This window comes from Pteronotus mesoamericanus, unplaced genomic scaffold, assembly GCF_021234165.1.
Source record: "Pteronotus mesoamericanus isolate MK-2021 breed Mesoamerican mustached bat unplaced genomic scaffold, CSHL_Meso_final contig_73, whole genome shotgun sequence".
NCBI classification, from domain to species: Eukaryota; Metazoa; Chordata; class Mammalia; order Chiroptera; family Mormoopidae; genus Pteronotus; species Pteronotus mesoamericanus.
In genome coordinates, this window is record NW_026555245.1 from 32,144,019 (window position 1) to 32,167,813 (window position 23,795).

Consider the following 23,795-nt stretch of genomic DNA (forward strand, 5'->3'; position numbering starts at 1 on the left):
AGTTTTGAACTCTGAAGGAAAATTTACTTTATGAAAAGGAGAGTGCTTTAATTTTTTAAAAAGAAAGGAAAAGATACGCGACATAGAATGTGTCTCATTGTCTTGGTCCATTCAGGTTGCTTTAACAAAATACCAAGACTGGGTGGCTTATAAACACTAGAAATTAATTTCGCACAATTCTGGAGGCTAGAAGCCCAAGATTTGGTGTCTGAAATGGGTCCTCTTCCTCGTTCATCTTTTCACTGTGTCCTCACATGGCAGAAAGGACAAAGGATCTCTCTGTGGTCTTTCGTAATAAGAGCCCTAATCTGATTTATGAGGGCTCTCCCCTCATGATGTAGCCACCTCCCTAAGGCCCTGTTCTCTAATATCATCATGTTGGGGGATTGGATTCAGCATGGGAATTTTGGGGGAACACAACTTTCAGTCTGTAGCACTGACCCTGAAGAGCTAACCCATGTCTCCTTGCCACTTCGGTATAAGTTTGCTGGCTCCTGCTGTGCCGATGCTTTGTGTGCCCAGCCACATCCTTCGGCGCAAACGTGGACAGCTTCAGCACCCCACCTCCAGCCTTTCTGACTCTGGAATTTCTCCTACGTCTTGCAGTTTCAGCTTTTCCTGGGTGTTGCCTGACACATCAGGAGTTAAAGCTCCTGGAGGCAGCCTTCAACCAATGGAAATGTGAATCAGATCATTCATCGAACTTCTTTTCCATCCAAGGAACAATGCTAAAGTGCGTGCGTTCTGCATGGTTCTTCACAGGGTCCCCTGCAGGATGGCGCCACAGTGCCCGATGCAGTAACCAGCTCCCGAACACGTCCTCCCTGGCCGTGCCTTTCTCTGCCCCATTCTTTCCACTCCCCCACTCTGCCTACTGGGACCACTACCCAAATTAAACTGCTGCCAATTCTTCTATGCCCTAGGCTCTGTTTTGGGGGGCTCCAAACTAAGGCAGACACGTGGGCAGTAAAAGAACAAAGCTGCCATTGGGATGGAGAGCAGTGTCCTGTGGAGGTGGGGGTGTTCAGGGAGCAGAAAAGGAACCGGAATTACTATTTTTACATTTTATTTTTTAAAAGTATCCATAACAAGTAGTGCAGCACTGAGTGGTGCCTTGGAAGGGTGTTCACATTCCAGAGTTTGGATTAATGTGCCCAATTTCTATGTGAAAATAGTCTTCCTTTTTGACTCTTCATTTTTCTTCAGGAACCTGTTTCTTGTGATGCTTAAATCCAGTTTCTTCCTTAGCATGTTTATCATCCCAATGGGAGTAAATTCATCATAAGCGAAAAGAAAGGTGCCTGTATTTAGCTAGTCAAGGAGAAGATGCACCACAGTCATTAAACTGCAAGAGACTTTCCCTCCATTTTCTTTGTACTTCACAGTATAACTTTCTTTTCCAACTAGTGTGGTATCTAAAGTCATCTGCTTTACTAAAGGTGATCTCCTGAGCTTTAAATGACAGGTTCATCATATACTTAAGTTAGGAAATATTATGTAAGAATAGATGGTAATTCACTCAAGAGAAACACAGTTCGCAGGAAACCATAAAGTAATTCATTGGGAATTTCTATTAGGTTCCAGAAAATTAAGTCCCACTGTGGGTTTTCATGTGCTGCTTAGAAAAGAGGATCAGAACCAAAACAAAAAGACAACAGCAATAAAGAAAATATATTGTGTTCTCTAAGCCTACTTAGAGAGCAGGATGTTTTTATTAGTAAATTTGGGACTTGATGCATGCAAGCCTTCTTCCAGAGAGAAGCCATATGTTCTACCGCACAAGCCAGATTTGTGACAATCATGAATCTGTGGTCCTGCAAAGAAAAGCAAAGTGCTGTGCAGCCCTTACCACAGGAACGAAACCTCCTCCTAAGGAAGCATCCTTTTGTGAAGCCAAGTTCTCATTTGGCTGAGTGGCTTTGTACTAAGTATATCTAGCATGATGTTTTAAAATTATAATTCCTCTCATGTTTCACCTGTATTGCTCTTAGTTTGAAGACTTAGTCCAAAAGGGCCTGCAGGGCCTGGCTCCGTTGGGCATCTCCAGCTTCATCTTGGGTGCTTTCTCCTTCCCTCTCTAATCTTTTTATGCTGGTCACTTGGAGGAGCCACGGTCAGCCCTATACGGCCGGGCCTTTGCCTGTCCTTCTCAGGGTGTCATCAGTGCTTGCCGCATGAAAGGCATTCAAGAACTATTTTCCAAACAAATAAATGACAGGGACTAGATGGTGGCTGGGTTTAACACGGCGGCGGTGACAGTGGTAGAGATGTGGTGGGCAACACGCGCATGCAAAGTGCACCACCTTGGGCTGCCTAGGCTTACCGCTAGTGTTTGAAGTGAGTGTTAACTAGGCCAACTCGCACTTTCACCCTTTGTCTAACTTCTTTTTTTTTTTTTTATCATATTCTTATCAACAGTCATGCCAGAATAATTTTTACCTTAATAAAAAAACTTGTTTAAGATACTACTGCCACAGCCCTGGCCGGTTGTCTCAGTTGGTTGAAGCATTGTCCCATGCACTGAAAGGCTGCAGGTTTGGTCCCTGGTTGGGGTGCGTATGGGAGGCAACCAACCGATGTTTCCCTCTCTCCCTATCACTCTAGAATCAATAAAAAACATATTCTTGTGTGAGGATTAAAAAAAAAGAAAAAAGGTAACTACTGTTGGAGAAAGTGCCCAGAGCTGGTGCCAGTTTTCCGGTTTTCTATACCCACCTTTTGTCTTCAAGCTTTGCCACTGGCAGAGGAATATTTTGTGAGAAAGAAGAAAAAGCAAATGCAGTGGTGGTTCAGGGGAAGGAAATCAAGTAAAATTCAATAGAAAAAAGGAGTTAAAGGAAAAGATAAGCAGACCAAATTGGGGTGCCGTTCCTCTGCTTTATACGTTGAGCTAGGCCCCAGGGAACGGAGATGAACAAGATCAAAATCACTGCCCTTTAGGAACTTGAAAAAGTTGGAGAGGCATTCAGATCCGTAGCGGTAGTACAAAACACAGTCTAACAAGGGCTGACGAGAGTTAGACCCAGGACCTGTGCGAGCGCAGAGAGGTTTGGACAGCGTCACAGAGCATGGCGTGAGTGACCTAGAGGAAATACGATTCAGTAGGCATATAGACAGAGAAGGAAGTAATGGATGTATTTTTGAAGGACAGTAAAGCCTACTTGATTTCAGTCAGTTCTTGTTACTTACCAAGAACGTGTTTAGCAACAATTCTTAGCACTATAAACAGTTACAGAAAGCAAGTTAAAAATTCTAAAGAATTTTTGCACATCAGAGTATCCTCCAGTGCTGCTGATTGATACCTGTTGATTATAGCCAGCCGAAGTCAACCCTTTCCTGGGAAAAAGGAGATTTATGGAATCATGAGAATTAGGGGTCCTGGGTGTCAGCACTGTCTCTGGTACAACCTGGCAGTGTAACAGTAGCATGCATGTTCATCTTGCCTCGCTTCCTTGGTGGTTCCTGTCCCTGATTCTCAGCCTGTGCCCCGGCATACACAGGTGCCCATGGGCTAGTGTGTTCTCATCAGAAATACAAATTTATCCTTGTAATGGTTCTCTTCTGATGGGTGACGAGATTTCCTCTTTCTTACAATTCCCACTTAAAATCTGAATTGGAATCCCTCATTTTGCAAAAAACAAACAAATAGAAAACTACACTGCACAGGCTCATGAATGTATTCCCTTTTCTTGCTTACTGTTGCTAACTCAGTGAACTAATACAGCACAAAATTCTGATAACATGAGTTGATTTAATAAGAAAATTTAAGAGGTCACTTCTGAAAAAATGCATCCTCAGTAGAGCATTGCTTTGTCAAATGTAAATTTTGAATTCATCTTTAACTAGCACCGACTACCGACAGGTACATTATTTTGGTCTCAAGGATCCTCATCTGTAATGATGTCTTATATATTAATGGATCTCAATCTTTAATCAGCCTGGATTTTAGAAAATGTTTGTGTTTCTTCCTTTTACCACAAGTTAGTCCCAGGTAGAAACATTTTGGAAGCCTCTACCTTTTAGTTACCAAGTTCATGAATTTCTGTGTTACCTTGTTACTCTTAAGTAACAGGATCATGTGGGGGTGCTTGTAGACTGAGGACTCAAGCTTTGTGTTAGTGAAGTACTTTACAGTTGACAAAGCACTCAGTTATCTTATATAATCTTCATAACTTCCATGTGATGTAGCTTTTATCAACCTCTTAAGTCAGAAAACTCAAGAGAGGTAAAATGATGTGCTTAAGATTATCCAACCTAGAAAATATCAACTCATGAATGGATAGACAAAATGTGCTCTATCCCTACAACAGAATGTCATTCAGCTGTGAAAAGGGATGAAGTACTGACATGTGCTACAACATAGATGAGTCTTGAAAATATGCTAAGTGAAAGAAGGCCAAAACAACCACATAATTATAATTATAGGATTTCATTTATATGAAACATCCAAAATAGATAAATCCAGAGGGGCAGAAAGGAGATTAGTGGTTGTCAGGGGGTGAAGCATTGAATGAAGTTGGAGGAGGGGACTGGTAATGTGCACAGTTTCTTTTTGATATGATGAAACTGTTCAAAAATTACATTATGGTTATGATCACACAGCTCTGTGAATATACATAAAGTTGTTTACTTGCATATTTAAACGAGTGGATTTTGTGGCATGTGAATTTTATCTCAATTAAGTTGTTAAAATTGTTAATTCATTCTTCTCTTCCCTCCATCTCAGAGCTTGAGGACAAGGGACTTCTAAACAATAGTTACTTCTTGGTACATATTTGGCTTTGCTTTTTCCCCATCATAAGAAAAGGTACTTCCCTCTTCTTAAATGTCTCTCTCTTCCACCTATTTTTACATCCCTTCTCTATTGTCCAACTTGAACAAAGAAGAGGCCAGCCTCTAAGAATTCCCGTATTCACCACCTACTGACGACTCATGAGCAGGTGCTGATGTAAGCACATTAATAAGCCTGTGCAGAATTAAAAAGAGAATACTATTTCCTGTGTTGTTTCCATATTTTATTTTTTGGCATAGCTTCCTTAGAGTTTTGCAAGCAGTCAACTTATTCAAGACCAAGTCTCCCACGTGGTTAAAAATTGCAGGGCAGAAACTTGAAAGCAAAGGAAGCCATTAATGGCAGTTTGGAATGCTGGAATCATATTAAGAGCCGATGCCCAATTCAATGCACAAATTCGAGCAACTCTAAGCCTGTAGAAAAGCCAAGACTGTACCGGCTCTTTGTCAAATGCTACATATAATAGTGTAGAAGTGGGAAATAGAACTTTTGAGGCAGAAAGAAATGGAATGATAAAGGCAGAAGCTTCTTTCCATACCCTGACAGCATCCTGGGAAAGAAGGGATCATGTTAGCTCTTAGATGGCGTGGGATGCAGTGACATGACCTGAATATATGCTCCAGCTATTGCAGCAGACTTCCCTGTTACATATATCCTGCAGGGGCCGAGGGGTCCCAACATTTTAATACCAGAGACTGTGAGTAAAAAAGCAAATGAGGAATTTGTATGTGTGTATGGGGGGCGGGGGAAGGGTACCTTCACCTCAGTCCTTCCTTGACTTCAGCATGAGCCTGCAAGGTGTGAGCCTCCCGGGAGAGTCGCCGCAGTGCAGGCAGCAGACCTCGCCGCTTGCAGTGGAAGAGCAGCACTCCCTTCACAGCCATCTCTGTGCACAGCCTTCTCTGCAGAGATGAGCTGCTTAGCATTCAGGACATTCTGTATAGGATTATACATGAAATATATAAAAGTACTAAGGTGCTTTTAAAATGTTTAATTCGGATAACGGAATTTCTGCAGATAAGAGTTATCAAACTTGATATCTCAGACAGGGATCCATCTTTTGTGAGTTTTTTTAAAAGATTTTATTTATTTATTTCTGGAATGAGGGGAAGGGAGGAGAGGGAGAGAAACATCAGTCAGTTGCTTCTCATATGCCCTCAGCTGGGGACGTGTCCTGCAACCTAGGCATGTGCCCTGACAGGGAATCGAACCGATGGCCTCTTGGTTTCGCGGCACAGTGCCCATCCCATGAACCACACCAGTCAGGGCTTTCGGAGTTTTGTTAGGTTATTCTTTGTTCTTAATTTAGTTCTTTGGCAGTGGGTCAATGATTTTTGTATTAGATGGTGGGTCTGGAATTTCTTGACTGAATGTCAACTGGTTATCCATCTATTTTCCTATCTCTGAGGCCTCTTCATATCTCTTTCTTATTGCTATTTAAGGTAGAGTTTGTGACTTATGTTGCAGCTATAAGCATGGTGCTCATTTCCTTTGGTTTAGGAAGATAAGAGCACGTATATACCGTAGGATAGAGCCTGGCTGCCACATTTGCTGACATAAAAGGCTATGTGGAGAGCTGAATCTATTGATGTGTGAAATACTAACAAGAACTCTCTCAAATGTCTTCATACCCATTGGCTTGCAGTTTGTCCTAGATATTTGTTTTCTGAAAGCTGAAGTACCAACCTTGAATGGATGAAAGGAGGCTGTCCAAGCATTAGTGACGGAAGTGGAGGCCAGTGTGAGCTGCCTGCCCTGCAGCTGGGACCCAACAACTTTGTTACTTGACTTCTTATGGGTATTTCATATAGTTTTGAATCGTATTTCTATTGCAGAAAGTGAACTGAAAAAAATACTATGTACAATAAAAGCATGATGATGCAGATCCTGTTGTCAGATTCTTAGTATCCTTTAGATCGCATGTGCTTTGTCTTTGAGCCCATTTCACTAACCAGCATCATGTACGTAGCAGTTTGCATGGTCATGGAGCTGTCAGACTCTTGGAATGATTGTTCGAATTACCACCCACCACCACCGCCTCGTTTCACTTCTCCTCTAGGCTTGTTTACACTCACTTGAGAAATTGTGTCCTTGGCTTCTTCGATCCTTTTCTTCCTCTATTCTCCCTCTCCATTCTGACTTTTTTTTGGTATAATTTTTCCCTCTACCTAAACCTTATTTATTGGTGATGCTTAGGGTCCATTCCCTCTTTTCCCCATCACTGTTCTCCAGATACTTGTTCTCCCTGAGCAATCTCACATGCTTTTCCAGTTTTACAAATCAAATGCATAATGCTGACTCCGTATGTCTGTCTCCTGCCTTGACCTCTCCCTAGAGTTGCATATATATATATATATATATATATATATATATATATATATATATTCAGTTGCATATATATTCAGTTCCCTGTTAAACATATTTACTTGGATTCAAACCCAGTAGTGGCTTTATACTTGAGTTCTGTTTATTAGTGTTCATCCATCTGCTAAAGCAGGACCTAGGAGTCATCTTAGAATTCTCTGCTTCACTCTTATATATCAGATCAGTCACAAATTCCTGTTTATTTTATATCCTAAATATTTACTGAGTCCATTCTTCCTCTTAGAGTTCTTGGTTCAAGCCTTTATCTTCTGCATGGATGATTGCAGTAATATTCTATCTGGTATCTTTATGTCTAATCTTGTTTTTTTTCAAGTCAGTCTTCATTGTGTAATCAGATGATTTAAGACTTAATTTAGATATGACATTCCCCATTTTAAACCTGTTAATGGCTCCCCATCAATCACAAGATACAGTCTATGATTGCATAGACTGTAAGCCACTTTGGAAATATTTTGGATATTTCTTTAAAAGTTAAATATACACTTACCATAAAACCCAGTGATTCCACTTCTAGATTTCTACCCAAAAGAAATGAAAACATATGTACACACAGACTTATATGCAATTATTCATAGAAGCATTATTCAAAATACCCCCAAACTAGAAGCAATCCCATCAACTGGTGAATGGATAAATAAAATGTATGATAACCATACAAAGGAATACTATTCAGCTGTAAGAGGGAAATGAACTACTGTAACATGTAACAACATGGATGAATCTCAGATGTTTTATGTTAAGTGAAAGAACCCAAATATTTAAAACAATCCATTGTATGATTCTACTTATATGACATGTCTAGAAAAGGTAAGACCACAGAGACAGGAGGCAGATCGGTGGTTGCCTAAGGGTGAAAGCGAGCATTGACTAAAAATGGTCTCAGGGAAACTTGTTAGGGTAGTGGGAGGTTTAAAACTGCATTTTAGTAATAATTACACAATTATGTGAATTAATTAAAACTCAAACACAACAAAGCTTTAAAAAGCATGGAATCAAAGGCCCGTCGCCATTTGATCTCCCCTTTCTCCTGCAGCCTCAGTTCTCATCATTCCCTGCCTTATGTTCTGAGCTCTAGGAGCACTGAAATACGTGTACTTCCTGCATATACTGTTGTTGCATTTGCTTTATGTCATACAGTAGCTTCTATTGAAGAAAATTTTCTCCTGCATCCCGTGTCTGTCCTTCTGGCTTACTTAAACTTATTTGAGAATCCGCCAGTCTCCAAGAAGCTTTCCCCAACCTTGTCTTCTTATCCAGATAGGGTAAAATTGTCCGTCCTAGGATCTGATGGTTGTCTACATATTTTTTAGGTACTTACTCCATTATAGTAAATCCTTACTTAATGTAGTCAATAGGTTTTGCGACATTAAACAAAATATTTAACAAAATCAGTTTTGCCATAGGCTTTTTGATGTAAATAAGAATTAAGTTCCTACAGTATCCCATCAACATTATAGTGAAATGACATTGAATAAAATGATGTTATGTTATTCGAGGACCTGCTGTATATTGAAATGGTTTGTTTATCCATATATTCTACCAGACTCTTAAATTCCCAGAGAATATGTGCCATGTCCTTTTTGCAGTGAGACCTCCAGTGCTGGCAAAGTCCCTGGTATGTAGTAAGCACACAAATTGAGTTCCGTTGTATTCATTCTACTTGGTGAATTTAATCTAAAGATAATTTGCTGTCTTTTTTTAAAAATGAGATTTGCATAAATATAGTCCTAATCTGGGTGAAAACGTACCACAGCATTTTTTCATGGCATTTTCTCTTTTTCCTTCCTTTCCAAACTTACCATCCACCTTTGATGTACTATAAATAGCACTCGATCAGGTAGAAATTGTATCCTTTAGCATTCTCCAGGAAAACAGAACCAGTAGGATGTGAAGACAGAATTTTTCCTTAAGAACAACTTCAGTGTTGTTCTTAATTGAACTTAGTTGATTACATGAGGCCCATCCACATTATCAAAGATAACCTCCTCTGCTTATAGTCAACTGATTGTGGATGTTGCCCACATTGCAGAATATCTTCACAAAACAACCTAGGTTAGTGCTTGATGGAACAACAGTATATTCTAGCCTGGCCAAATTGGTACATCAAATTAACCATCACCAAAGCAGACACCAAATTTTTAATTGCAAGGGCCCTTAGAATTCTCCTGGTGATTTCACCACACCCCACCCCTTGCCCCATTTGTGGATTAAGAAACAGAGGCCCAAGGAAGTTTGTGGTTTCAGTTCAGAAAACAGAAGAGGACTTCCCAGCAGTTTATCTTAACAAGTGAACGCCTAGAGCTGCTTACTCCTTTGCTTTATCAACTGAATCATTAGGTATTTCTAGGTCATTCATTAAAGAGGACTGAAATCTCAAGTGAATTACTGATAGCCTTTTTTCTCTCTGTGAATTCTGCTTTTTTTTTTCCCCCTCAAGGGAATTTATGATTCAGCTTTAAATAGAATATAAGAAATACTGCATGACATAATTGTAGCCCCAAGTCTTAAGGGCCTATTTTTAGAAGACACTGTCTTTTTCTATTTTGTTCAATTTCAGTGGCTTATTGCAGTGGACTATGAAAATGTATAAAATTTTTCCTATTGCCAGGGATGGGAAACCTTCCGGAAATATCCTCCCCTTCAGTTGGACCCCTGCTTTTAAATTGGCCCTTATCTGATGATGAACCAGATTATTTGGGGAGTCAAAAAAAATAGAGAAATGCTCATTTCTTTTATTATCCACATTTTTATACTTATTTTTTTTCTAGAAGACAAAGAGAGGATACCTTGTAAATGAAACTACAGGTGATCGTATAAACTACCTTTCTAGGGAGGGACTTAAACTGGGCATGAAAGCTCCATAATAAATAAATCCTCCCAATGTCCTTTGAGGGGGTGATGTAAGTAGCCACATAGTCTTTGGGAAATTCTCACTCTGGGGAAATGGAGTTTAGAAAGTTTTTACCTTCAACCCCAGTGAACTATACCAGAAAGAATTAGGACATTATGTAAATCAATGTCTGCATTTTCTATATAGTAGTTGACCAGAAAAAGATAGGCTGGCAGCTGGGAAAAGGGCCAAGTGCTTAGCTCACCCAAACTCACTTTAAATTTTTTAGCTCCAAGTAGTCAAAGAAAATCAGTGTTAATCCTATTGAATTCTTGTTTTTTATATTACATAAGAGGAACCTTTCCACTTTTCTTCAATATACAAATTCTACTTGATAGTAAGAAATGATCAGAATTAGCTCAATTTATATAAATACCTTTATTCATTTTCTAAGAAAATCTGAAGTTTCTGGATGGGGGTAATATATATATATATATATAAATTCACTTTCAAAACATCATGGCATTTAAGCATTCCAATTTAATGACAGCTGAGAAAAACTAGTGTGAAACTTATATCCCATGAAGTGAATTCACCCTGCTTTTCATACATGGGAATATCACCATCTGGAAAAACAAGATATACTTGTATTTAGCCAGATACCAAAAAAATACTGCTGTAATTTTGACTCCTGTTTCCTTCTGAATATTTGATATGGCATGAAGTATTTTCACTGTAAATTTATTTTTAGCACCTTACTGATGAGTTGTAATTGAAGAACCTTCATGAAGAGTCAGAGTATGGCTCTTTTATTTATTATCATTGATGATGCCTGTCTACAAATAGCAAGGAAACAGTACAGCATCCCAAGGGGGTGGTTATTATATCCTCTTTCTAAAGAGCTTGTGCACTAAGTAATGTTGTTCTTTAATTAGTTAAATTGTGCTTATATTGTTTTTACCAAATGTAAGAAACCAACTTAAAATTCTACCTTTCACATAAGACCACTTGTTAATGCATAATAAATACCTTATTTTAATAATGATTTTTGATAGTTTACAAAGTGCTCTTCCATGTATACCCTAATTTAATTCTCAAAAATCCAGTGTTAAATGATGTTGGTTTTCACTTCATGGGTGAAGAAACTGAGGCACTACCAGGTTATGCATTTTCTCTTTCATGCAACTATTTGGTGTCTTTGTCAAAGCTAGAATTCAGGTCTCTTGCCTTTAAATCCAATTAAAACAAACAAACAAACAAACAAACAAACCCCTTTCCATGGATATTTCTCATTGACTTGTCAGTAAGGTTTCATTATAAATGTATATAATTTTGTGAATTATTCTATGAGCTCTACTTTTGGCTCTTAGCTATGTTTAACTTATGGAATGTTTCTATTTTAATATGAATAAATACATAGTATAGTACTTAATAACATTGTTTTTGATGATTTTTAAAAAGCACTTTGGAAAAATATTGTATTTACTTCCTATCATATGTGTGTGGGTATATACATCCACAAACATGTTTGCCCACATGTGTGTGATGTACATAAATGTGCATATACATGCAAACTAAAATACATACATATTAAAACCATAATTAATGGGAAGAATGTATATCATTACTCTTGTAATTGTACTGAAAGTAATTGGGTGAATGAATATAGATTGATTACAGTTAAGAGAACTTTAACTTTGGCAATAAATAAAATATCAGATATCATAGTTTATTGGATTTTTTTAGTTTTTTGCCTGTTGCTGATGGAGAAAAAGATACTATACTTTGTTGGGCGGGTCTAAACTTTCAGGAGACACAGAACCAGTGATAACTAATAGTTAAGCATCTTCCTTTTATTTATGTGCAATTTTTGGTCTTAGAATAATTCACTGAGAATTCTTTTTCAACTGAATTAATTTAAGTATCTGCTCTGCAAGCACTATGTTCAGGTGATGCCGTCTCAGAAGTTTTCAGACAAAGAAGTATGATTGCCTCTATTACCATATTATAATTCAGATGAACAAAGGTCCTCAGCAATTTTACTCAGGTGGCAAGTTCCAGGTAGTTGAGAAGGTGATGTGATTCATTAAGAGTGCAAAGGAGGTCCGATAACCTCCAGGTAGGGTTGGTGTTCAAGTGATGGAAAAGGTGAAATCTGGGTGAGCATTTAAGATAATTGGTAGAATCTGAAACATTAAAAAAAAAAGGGGACATAGGTCCAGGTCCAAGGTAGAGGGAATAAACACATTGGGTGGACAGTGAAATCTGTCTGTTTATAGAGATAAAGCTAAACAAAAACAGGGAAGCTAGGAGGTAAGTAACTTCACAGGTGCGTGGGGTCTGAATGAATTTGTTCTCTTTTGTTGAATTGTATTGATAACATAATTTTCGAGGAGACCTTTATGAAAAGCAGTTAAAGAAATGGTAGTTGGCCCTTCAGTGTTTAATAATTGAAATGCAATGCAGAGAAGAATCAGAGCTGTACCTAGAGGATGGAGTGTCTTTTGCCTAGTGGTGACAGTTAATGAGGGGGAGGATGAGTCATTGTGGGAAAGCAGTGTGGCATCCTTTGGGCTGAGTATAGTGGTCATTTATTTAAGTTGTCTCTTGCTGCTGGTTCCCCTTTTCATTTGGTATAGAAAGGAAAAAAAAGTCATCATCGCACACTACTGCAGACTCAAAATTAAGATGTTTAATTTGAAGTATGAGTTTTTGTTTCTTTTTAAGTTGTGCCTTTTTGAAAGGCCATCCCAGAATGAGGTGATCAGCCTCACTTTATGCCTCCTCTCAGTCATCTTAGCATTAATATTTACGGAAGTACATTATGGTTCAGTTCCACAAATCTTTACTGCGTACCTGCTGTGAAGACTACAATGAAGAATAAGATAGAGGGAGATGTGATTTTGGGTTTGGTTGGAGTACATATTACATGTAGAATGTAAGAGAAGGTAAGATTAGAAGCATAAGCTCTCAGTATTGTGCTAAGTGGGTAAAATTAAGGAATTTGAATAGAGAATTTTTTTAGAGGGTACGGGGGCATGTTAGTCCATTTGCACTTTTTTAAATTCAAATAACCTGCTTATTTTTGTTTAAACAGGGACTCAGTATTTCAAATGATAAGCATATTAGCCGAAATATGCTGAATAGCAACAGAAAATATTCAGTACTATGAAATCTTGGTTTCAGGAATCACCTCACCAGAAATTAGGGCAAAGTTATTCTTAAATGAATGGTACTGGGTAGGGAAAACAAAACTTATTTTTGGCTGGATGGGCTTAGGGAACCTGTGTTCCTTAACTTGGCTTTTATATATAGAAGTTTTAGTAATGTTATTTAGAGGACAGGAGGAAAAAATATGTAGTATATGCCTAAGGAATGAGTCAGTTGTTATTTAGTCCATTGTTTAATTCAATACTTGATATAGTTAGATCCTTTGTGACTTGAAAAAAACAGAAGCCCAGAGAGCAATATAGATGTCATGTTGAATACTCTTATTTTTCCAAGATTCTAATTAGATAAGAAATTTTTATATCGACCAGCCAATTGAATTAGTACCTGTATCCCTTTGCCTCATTCACTAAGTTTGCTGAACTGTTTGTCTCTGAGCAGCTCAAATGTCAGCTTTTGTTAAGAAGAGAAAGAGATTTCTATTCTCATCCCCTCTTGCACTCACCCTTTCTGACACACACACACACACACACACACGCACGCATGCACGCGCGCACACACACACTACTTACACAAAATAGTTAAAACAAATAGACTGATGGGTTGGCCTCAGAGTGAGTTACCAGGACTAGTTCTAATTTATTAATGGGCAAAGTAATCCCATTTCATATCTGTTTGGTACAGTGAGCCAGCCACTGTGGTTGTAACCTGCTGATGAATGAAAAAAGTGAGAAAATTAAATTCATTCCCGGTTGAGCAGTATGGGATTGAAATTATGATATGGCCCTTGTGGTTTTGCTGAGGGCCATACTGTATTCCCTAGAGATGGTCAAAATGTGATTAGCTCAAAGTTAACAGAATTCTCTAGTGTTACTACAAATGGAGACATTTCTCAGCTGTGTTTTTGTGACAATTTTGCAAATAAAAATTAAATCTCATTCATAAGTCATAGAAGGAGTCTGCCTGTAATGGTCCTCTTTCACCAAAATGGGCCCCTCTGATATAGTTCCCTGACATTGGAACCAGTCAGGTAAATATAAGAGACAGTTAATTGGGGGTTGTGCAATATATATTTCTTTAGTGTGTAGGAGTTTTACTAGATTAGTTTCCTAGCCCAAATTTAACTAAAAATCCTCATACTCCAAGAATAAAACACAAGAGGGGTGGCAATATGAGCTAAAACAGTCATCACTGAGCAAAGTGAAAGGAAGGGAATCAGTGTAAAAAAAGTCATAGTAAAAATTTGCTTGGTGATAGGGAAAATTTGATAATTTTAAAGGCCCTTTTGATTCCTGATTTTCTGGAAGTAAAACCTGAGTATGTAGGTCAAGTTACTGGCACATGGACTCACACTATGACGTTTTAAACTGAATTCTCTGGCCTCCCCAACCCTAATTCCATTCGGGTAAACATCTTTAAGAAAGCAGGCCAAGAAGCTGACTGCTGGGCCAGATCCCAGTGGGCGCAGGCCTTAGGTTAGGTGTTAGTAATGCCAGAAGAAGCCTGGACTCTGCATCCTGTTGAAATAGTTAATAACATCACCCAGGACACAGGTTAAATGAGAGAGGTGATGTCAAGGACCAAGTGTTAACGTGGTAAATCTCTCTCTGACCAGCCGAACCTAAAGGAACTTCAGGCAGAGATGGCAGTACCATGGACAGCTCCTCAGAGTGGCGCTGTGGCTCTAAAGCCCAGCGTTTGGCTTGGGAAAACTGCACTCAGGTGCCGGTTCCACCTCTTCCTAGCTCAAGATCTGTACCATGGATAGACAGCTTAATTTATGCAACTGTCATTTACGTCATCTGAGACATAGTAATAATACCTATTTCTCATAGTTCTTGTGGTACACCGATGATAAATTTTAAGTGAAAGTATGTATCAGTTATACAAATTAAAAATGTTAATATTGCTTGTATTAACCTTTTACTTTGAATCATTGGCCTTAATCTACTTAAGAATATCTTGTGTTAATGAAAATTGCCAGATTTTTCTCAAGGTGTGAAATAAGAGTTAAATAAATGGCTGGGAGAGACCAGGGTACTGGTAAGCAGATACACACTTGATTGATGAGAGATGAGAAGTAGGATATACCACATTTCTTGTAGGTTCAAACACAGGTTCTTATATTTATTATGCCATTTAACTTTCACAACTACTCTGTGTACTTAGAAAGGAGTAGAGAAACCGGACCATGACATGGCCTGTCATTGCAGCATATTCTCTCTGTTACTGCTGAGAGGGTGAAATGAACAGTATCTTGTATACAGGGCCAGAGTGGCAATAGAATTCAGACTCCTGGTTTCTCCAAGGGTGATCTCTTCTGAAGGCAGAAAGCAGGAGTTAAAGACAGAAAAGTAGAGGGTAAGGGATATACCCGAGCCCCCAATAAGGGCATATCAGAAATTCCATGGCCTGGAGACAGAGCCATGCATTCAAGAGCCATTTTAGAAGGAGGTGAACCAAACCTGCTAGAATACACAGGTTGTTACTGAGGTTGTTACAGGTCTGGTTATGGTGGGAATCCTTGCAAAAACCCTCAACCCAGTGGCCGTTAAAGGAAATGACAAATCATGCTTTGATATCTGGGGATGGTAACTCTAGTACATTAGTGCCATATTGAAAAACATCTAAATACCTTAAAAATGAGTATTGTAAGAGGAATGGAATTCTTGTGTCATCAGCGCTTAACATCCCTGTCTTTGATAAATCAAAGTATTTTTCTTTGGACTCCTTCATACATTTTTATTAGACTTAATTTGAATTTTTACTTCAGAACCTAATAGGGTATCAAATTTTATATAAACATGAATTTTACATGTAGAAAATGGCCATTTGCATGTGTAAATTGATGAATATAAGATGTATGATAGTGGGAATTCACATTAAGGAGTACAGAAATACCCTCAACACCTCTCCACATAGTTTGTCTTATGTACATAAGAATGTAGACAGTTACAGAGAGCTTTATAAAACTGCTATTCAAGTCTTTTTATCTGAAGATCAACTGAGCTGATTTTTTTTCTTACCAGTTTGATAGATGTTTGTGATTATCTTTTCAGTAGCCCTCGGGTAATAGATTGAAGAAGTAACAGTTTTCTACCTAGGTAGAATTTTAGACCCGTTATCAGAGGCAAGTGGTTATTGTATGATGCTGTTGGCCCTCAGAACTTTCCAAGGAAAATTTCAGTGATTAGATAGTTCCATAATGATGTGTGTAATAGCAAGAGCAGTGGGGTTGAAGTCAGAAGATACAAGAGAATTGGAATTCTTTTTTCAAAACCTACCAGGTAAGCTATTGAAACCATCGGAGCTACAGTGAAAATGGGACTGCCCACCTATGTCAGAGAATGGTTGAGAGAGTATGCTAGACAATGTTTGTGAAAGTGCTTAAAACTTGTGATGTATTTTTAAAAGGAACTTTATAATAATTCTTCTTTTTGGTTATTTTCCATAGAAAGTGAGTGAGAAGGTTGGAGGAGCTGAAGGAACCAAGCTAGATGATGACTTCAAGGAGATGGAGAGGGTAAGTCTTCACCACATAGAGGTCCCTTTGTCATAAAATTTCCTTATGTACTAAGAGAAGGGAGAAAGGAGAAGGCAAAGTCCTCTCCACTGGTACCTTGAGAATACATTTTGTTTTTCTTAGAAATGCTATTTTTAAAGTGTCCATTTTAAAACACAAAATGCAAAATATCCTGTCTTCCCTTTGTACTATCCCAAGGACAAAATGTCAGGGAAGGTGAAATGTCATAATGCACTTTTCCTTATGGATTTAGCATCACATTTCCGAATAGGGACAATGTGGAGCTGGTACTGAATTGTGAGGTGGGAAGAAAAGAGAATGTGAGGGAATGATGTCTTCAGTGTTTTGGGAGAGTTTGAGTCACTTTCTGGTTTAGAAGACTTTCCTTAAAGGGTCACGCCCGCCAGAGGCAGCAGGTATCTGGAGAGAAAGCCGCGGGGGGAGCCTCTCCAACCGTGGCTTCAGCTCCTCTTCCCCCGCCGCTGCACAAGTCAGGTTATTGCTTGGAGCCTCTAGGTTTTTATACATATAAGAATACAAATCCCTTCTGGGGGACTTTTATTAGGGATTAAAAATAGTGTAAATCTTTTAGCATCCTCACTAAAAGTAGGTTCTTGACAAGTGAACCTAGAGGTGGTGAACAAAATATCCCATTTCCTTTTTCTTGTGACATATGCCATTTTTTCTCTTTTTCTTTTTTTTTTTGTTTTCTTTTTTTACTTTGATACTCTTTTTAGCAAGTTATACTTGGGTCTGTGGTGAAGAGTGTGTATTGCATTGTGCAAAGATTTATTTTAGGTGTTAAATTGCAGATGGGTAAAAGATCTGGAAATACAAACCTTGTATTTGAACAGAAAGGATGTCAAAAGCTCATGATACTCAGAAATAATATTTTTAGTTAGTCCTGTATTAGTTCCAATGGGCTGCCTCAGTTTTGCTATTTTTAGTCTTTGTGAGAAGAGTCAAACAAAGAAAACTTCTAGATCTACTCTTCCATGTATTTTTTCAGTTTTTCTTCTGATGAGTTCATTGATACACTCAACAAATTCTTGTCTTGTGCCTCCTGCGAGCCAGGCATGGAGGATATGGCAGTGAGCCAGATAGACGAGGCACCTGACTGCATGAAGTTCTCAGTCTAATGGGGAAGGAACACTTTGGACAAACACTGACCGGTGTGGCAAGAGGAGTGAAACATGACACTGGAGAAGTTTAGAAGAGAGGAAGCTCACCTAGAAGGGGTGGTCACGGAAGTCCTTCCTGGTAGTTAAATGAAGAAGTGGAGGATGAGTAAAGCAGAGCCTAGTGTCTTTCTGGTACAGAAAACAGTGAACAAGAGAGAACAAGATACATTAGAGTTCCTGGAGGAAAGAAAAGAAAGAAAGAGATGAGTTGCCAAGAGAGTACTCTTGTAAAATGAGACTGTTTAGTACTTACCTAGCTGGTCATTCTAAGTTCTTGAGATGGGCATCACTGATAGGTTAGGTACCCGAGGGAGAGGAGATTTAATATGAGAGCCGTCAGTTCCAACCAGAGGTCTGGGAAACCAGGCTCATATAAAAAAGCCTGGCAGCCACTTGTCCCCATTGGACTGAAATCTCTGCATCGGTCCCCATTTCTCATCCCTGGACAGTTCTAATTACCACCTGATCATCAACCAAAGTGGGTAGCCATGCTATTTATAGTTCAGGAAACAGTAGTCTACCCATTCTTCTACAGCGTCTGAGTCTCCAGACACTGACACACCTGTGCAGAATCACTTGCGTTTGACTTTTTTACTCCCTGCAGTGTTGGCGTTCCACACTCATTTTGAGCAGCTCTGTAGGTCTGTTAATTTGCACCAGCCTCTGTCTACATCAGATCTTCCTGAGTCCTCCCTTATCCTCTGATGTCTCCCTCCACCCCCACCCTGGAGGGAATTTAAAGTATTCCCCATGGCCAGTGCCTTCTTGTTAATGACAGATGAGGCAGGTGTTTAGGAACTTAGAACTAAGGAGTCAGAATCTGAGTTCTACTTTCATCTGCCACGATGAAGGTAATAAGCTAGATAGTTCACTGCTTAAGTTAAAACGAACCAATTTTTTGTTTTTTAAATGAGACTAAAAAGAGTAAGAAATTTGGAGAACAGAGTAAAGTTTATAATGGAACTAAGATTTTGAATCCATTCCAACCTTGCAAACTAATTCAAATAAAAGAGGATCTTGCAAGTATTTTACTTCAGGTAAAGACCCACAGACATCCCTCTGAGTCTGAAGGTAAGGTTTATTTCTCCTACTTCCTAGAAAATAAGTTTCTAGAGGTTTTATTTCAACATCTAGATATTTCTGCAGTAAGGTAAACTCTTGGTAATTGTTTAAAGAACATACCTGTGGTTTTGTATTTGGGTTTATACCTAGGTAAATTGAGAGATTTAGATTTCAGTGTGGTGTAGAAATTTGCTTTATTCCATTTTATTTCATACATCTTTTATCTTTTCTCTGGCTCTACTAAAAATTTTGTACTTTTTATCCATGCTAAATTTGCAGGAAAGGTATAGATTTCTGTGGTAATTAGGAATACTTTGGCTTTAGAATATCAAATATTTTCTCTCCTGTTAATATGTTTGTTACTCACAGAATATTTTAGCTCAGTACCCAAGTCAGAGAAGAATCACCGTTCCACAGTCAGTTTTTCGATCATCAAGGATTTGGAGTAGAGAGACCGTTGTTCAGCTCTATTCTCCAAGGTACAATTAGACAACACAATGAAATAAATTAGAGGTTTGCACCTAGCAGCACTCTTCAGGGGAGGGAAGTGGGTATTCCTCGAGGTCGGTTCTCTAATCAGCCACCCCAGCTGCTTGCCTGCTCAGATGCAGTCAGTTTACCACGTGAGTCTCAGTCCCTGCAGCCGTCCCCTCCCGGAGCTGATTGGGCGGAATTCCTGCTGTGGCGCTGTCTCTGCGGGGACCCTGCCCACAGCCATTTTCCTCCTCCTCTTAAGTGCCTTTCATGGAATTGTTTCTGTGTTCATTTTTAATTGTATCTGTTGCTTATAAGCTCCATTAAACACAAACTAAATTTCTTATCATGGTATAGGCATTGTGTGGATTTGTTCTTTGGAAAGCTGCAGATTTTTTATTAAGAGGAAGTTCTAGAATTTGAGGGACCTCTTGTTCCTTCTCCGATTTCCGTCAGTTGCCACAGTGATTCCTCATTTTTGTGTGTAGTTATGTTCAGTAATTCGCGTGAAATATCTGTAAATGCCTCCAAATGCTAGGCCTAGTGCTGGACATCAAGAATATAAAGACGGTTAAGGCACGGTTCCTACCTTCAAGGAGTTTCCAGTTCTGATGGAAGAAGTGAGCGTGTAAGTCAGTGGCTTGTAGGACATAGTGGTTGGTGTCCTGGGGATGATTCCCATGGAAGAACTAGCTCAGGCTGGGTAGACCAGTGGACGCTGCTTAGAGGGGAGAGCACCCAACTTAAACCCTGAAGTTTTATCTTGACCCCCCCGTGTGGGTAATGCAGAAGTCCAAGCCAAGGGGTGTAGGGTGTCTCTTTGTAGTTTGAAAAGTATCCTGGCGAATCCCATCTGTTGAAACCAGAGGGATTTTAGGGTTGGAAATGTGTTTATAGACCATTTTTAATAAGAAAGGAATTCTCCTTAAGGGGCAGCCCCAAGTTTTCAGAAAAGCAGGATGTTGAGAAAGTATAGAAAGAATGCCATTCCGTGTGAGACTGAGAAAGGGTGAGTTGTTTGCAGGGCAGGGTGTCGGGGGAGGCTGATAGGCTGTCCCTGGTCCTTTTGTTCATACACTTAATTTGTCATTGGGTGGAGATGGCTTAGATCCTTCTGTCCAAACTAATTCCTCATGGCTACTGAGGGACAAGTGAAGTCTTTGGAAGTCAAAAGTTATGCGTGGTTTTTGACTGTGTAGGGGCTCGGCACCCCAACCCCTGTGTTGTTCAAGGGTCAACTGTATTGACAGTTGCTAAAATGTTGCTATTGAGAAAATTGAAAAAAAATATCAGAAGAATACATGCCTATGCTTTTACCTTCAGGGGAAATATTATTCAATGTAGAGTTTTTATTTCCTAAAAACATGCACATATTTGTATGCATTTAAAGTTTTACCTCCTTTGAGTATCCTTCTCTTATGGCTTCCTACACCTATCCAGGCAGGATTAGTTAAAGAAATGGAGGCTCAGGAGCTCATAAGAAAGGAAGTTGTAGTTTAGGACACATCAAAACTTATTTTCAAGTAATAGGAAACTTTGGGCATTGAGGAAAACATCAGCTATATGGTGTAAATTTAAAGTAAAACTGTGCTACTCTCAGATGGGAAAATCTCTTGCCAATTATAATAAATTATTTAAGTGCAATTCTTCTTAGTACATGTGAATTAAACCAAGCCTGTTAATAAGGGAGTATGTGCTGGACGTTGTCAGATTAGGTTTATGAATAGCTTTTCTAGCAAATGCCTAACAAGGCACACTGAAGGTTCCCGCAGGGCAAGGGCCCTGAGCCTGTCCCTGATTGGCACGGTGTAGATTAGCTTAGCAAAAACAGTCCCAGACCTTTTAATGAGGAGAGAAATTAAAAGAACTTAGAAATTGGCCAGCGTTCTGCCTGCAGAAGGTCACTGAACAGTTCAGTTCCTCTCTCACTCTTTCTTAGAAACCCTCTGACCCTTGACCTTTAGGACTCCTTTTCTTCCCATCATAGCCACACAAATCCTGTGACCTCAGGGAGTTCACTTTCCTTTTCTAGGTTCAGACTCACATATTTAATGAATTAAAGCTTTGGAGTAGATTCTGTACTGGTCCCTTTTTGCTGTGTGTGTGTGTGTGTGTGTGTGTGTGTGTGTGTGTGTGTGTCTGTGTCTGTGTTTCATAACTGGTTTTTAATTTACTTATTTTTTTTAATCATGATCTGCCACCATATATTTGGCTCCCTTTGCTTAGTTTACTTTTTGATGTCAAACTTTCAGTTTGTTATTCTGCTTAAAATTTTGTAGCTATGTGTACTGGTGCATCCTTTTCTGCTTCCTTTTTAAAAAAAATTTAATCTTTATTGTGTATTTTTCCCATTATCCTTTAGTCCCTTTATCCTCCCCTCCCCCTGCAATCACCACATGGTTGCACATGTCCATGAGTCCTTTTTCCCACTGTGTTTATTAGCTCTCTCATGCGATTTTCTGTTAGAGAAAAATAAAAAGCAAGATCCTAGTGAATGAATCTTCTGAGAGCTGTTCCCTCTTTGGAGTGTGTCCTGATAATGCTGTACACTAATAATTACATTGGATAAAGTTGTTTTCAGAGGTAGATTCCAAGGGAATGTTATTTTATGCTCTGATCAAAAAGGTTTAGCTAGAGCTTGTACTACAGGGATGTCTAGATTAGGTAACTAGGAGTCTGCCTCACTGGACACGAAGTCTTTCAAGATCTGGGTTGGGGTGGGCTCCTTCCTGGGAGATTTCCATCAGATCACAGGGGATGCTAAAGCTGTTTTAATTCCTACTTCCATCTGCTGAATCCCACTCTGGGGACCAAACTTAATGCCCATTACTGGTGTCTCCAGTGTGACCATTGCCTCCCCTGAGACCACTGGCTTTAGTCAAGGCAATAGCTTTTCTTTATGGAGCCTGAGTAATTTGGCTATTTACAGAGCCGAGAGGGGAGAGGGATCCATACCCACAATGAGAACCACGTTGCATGCCTTCCTTGGCAGCCTCTTTGCGGACCGTTTAGCATGCACACTGCCCGCACCCAGCTTTGGCAGAGAAGCTGTGTAACTGAGCATGGCCGGGAGAGCCTCCTTTGCACAGAGGCCTGGGGTAGAACAGTTCTCGTGGATGATGTTTCCACAGACTTTGAGGATTTTCAAAACAAAAACAGAAGATGGGGTGACAGGGGCATTCCTCCTGGTCCTATGTGGTCGGTCACTGCCAGGTCCCCAAACCTCCCCTGGAGGATGATACCAAGAGCCTTCCGGCTCCAACCTGTTCTCTTCAGGTTGGGAGATGCCCCTGGTGCCTGTCTTTTTATGAGGCACATACACTTTCAAGAAGTAGTGGTTAAGACCATAGACTCGAGAGCCAGAACGGGGCTAGTTTCTTATCTTCTGTGTATCTATTTCATTGAGCTTTTGAGGATTAAATGTGTAAAGATATTTAAAGCCTTTGGGATAATTTCTGACAAATAGAAAACATTTTACAATGGTGTTGATTATAATTATTTTTGAGTAGAGCAATAAGGGAAAGTTAGAAGTTGTTAGCCTCCTAACATTTGATGACTTCAGAATATCAGAATGGTCATTGGACAACTGTGGCACCCTCAGAGACCTTCACCTTTGAAATTACTTTCTTCCCGTCATAGCCACACAGGACCTTTGGGTAAACTTGATACCAAATTCCTTAACCCTTGTCATATGGTCAGCAGGATTATGCATTTTCCTCCCGTCACACATGTAACCTGCATTTTCAGCACATTTGTTTCGCATACAACCTTTGAATTCATTTCCATGACATTGAGTACTTTGGGCTGGCTATTTGCTAATATCGCTAGAACCTCCACATGTGACCGTGTATGTCCTGCATCGTACAATGCCAGGAGGCCCCTTATTCACTTTCAGAACTAAATACTCTTTAGTACATACTCAAACCTAAGACATCTCACAAACTCTTATACCAAGAGGATGTGGTACAGGGTTCATAGGTAGGCAGGCACCTTTTAAGTAGGAGTTTTGTTGTTGTTGTTGTTTTAAGTAGGGGTGTTTTTAATGTAATTTTATACCATGATAACCTCACAGGAAGAAGTGTTTTCCTCTGTCAATCACAGTACTAGCAAACTCCTTATACACACAATAATATGACTACCATAGAATGGGAAATTATTAAGTACTGAAAAACCAAACTAAAAGATAAAACCTTCTGATGGGCTATGGCTTGATTTCTGATTATGAAAGACAAGGAGGGTTACCACATCAATGAAAGGATGATTTTATAAGTAGGTGCAGTAGGTTATTGACAAACTTTCTGCAGTTGAGGGAAGAGCCCTTAAGCTCCAGTGAAAACAAAATAAAACAGAAACTTCCCATGGACTTAATTGATACCTGAA

At 39.3% G+C, this 23,795-nt stretch overlaps 1 protein-coding gene across 1 annotated transcript in view; it reads left to right on the plus strand.

The window, feature by feature from the left end:
• The window catches only part of SH3GL2 (SH3 domain containing GRB2 like 2, endophilin A1), a 194,985-nt gene that overhangs the window by 135,971 nt on the left and 35,219 nt on the right, over positions 1-23,795 (plus strand). The window contains exon 2 of the mRNA XM_054583188.1: positions 16,630-16,698. Coding sequence (XP_054439163.1) covers positions 16,630-16,698 — 69 coding nt within the window. The remainder of the gene's footprint in view (positions 1-16,629; positions 16,699-23,795) is intronic.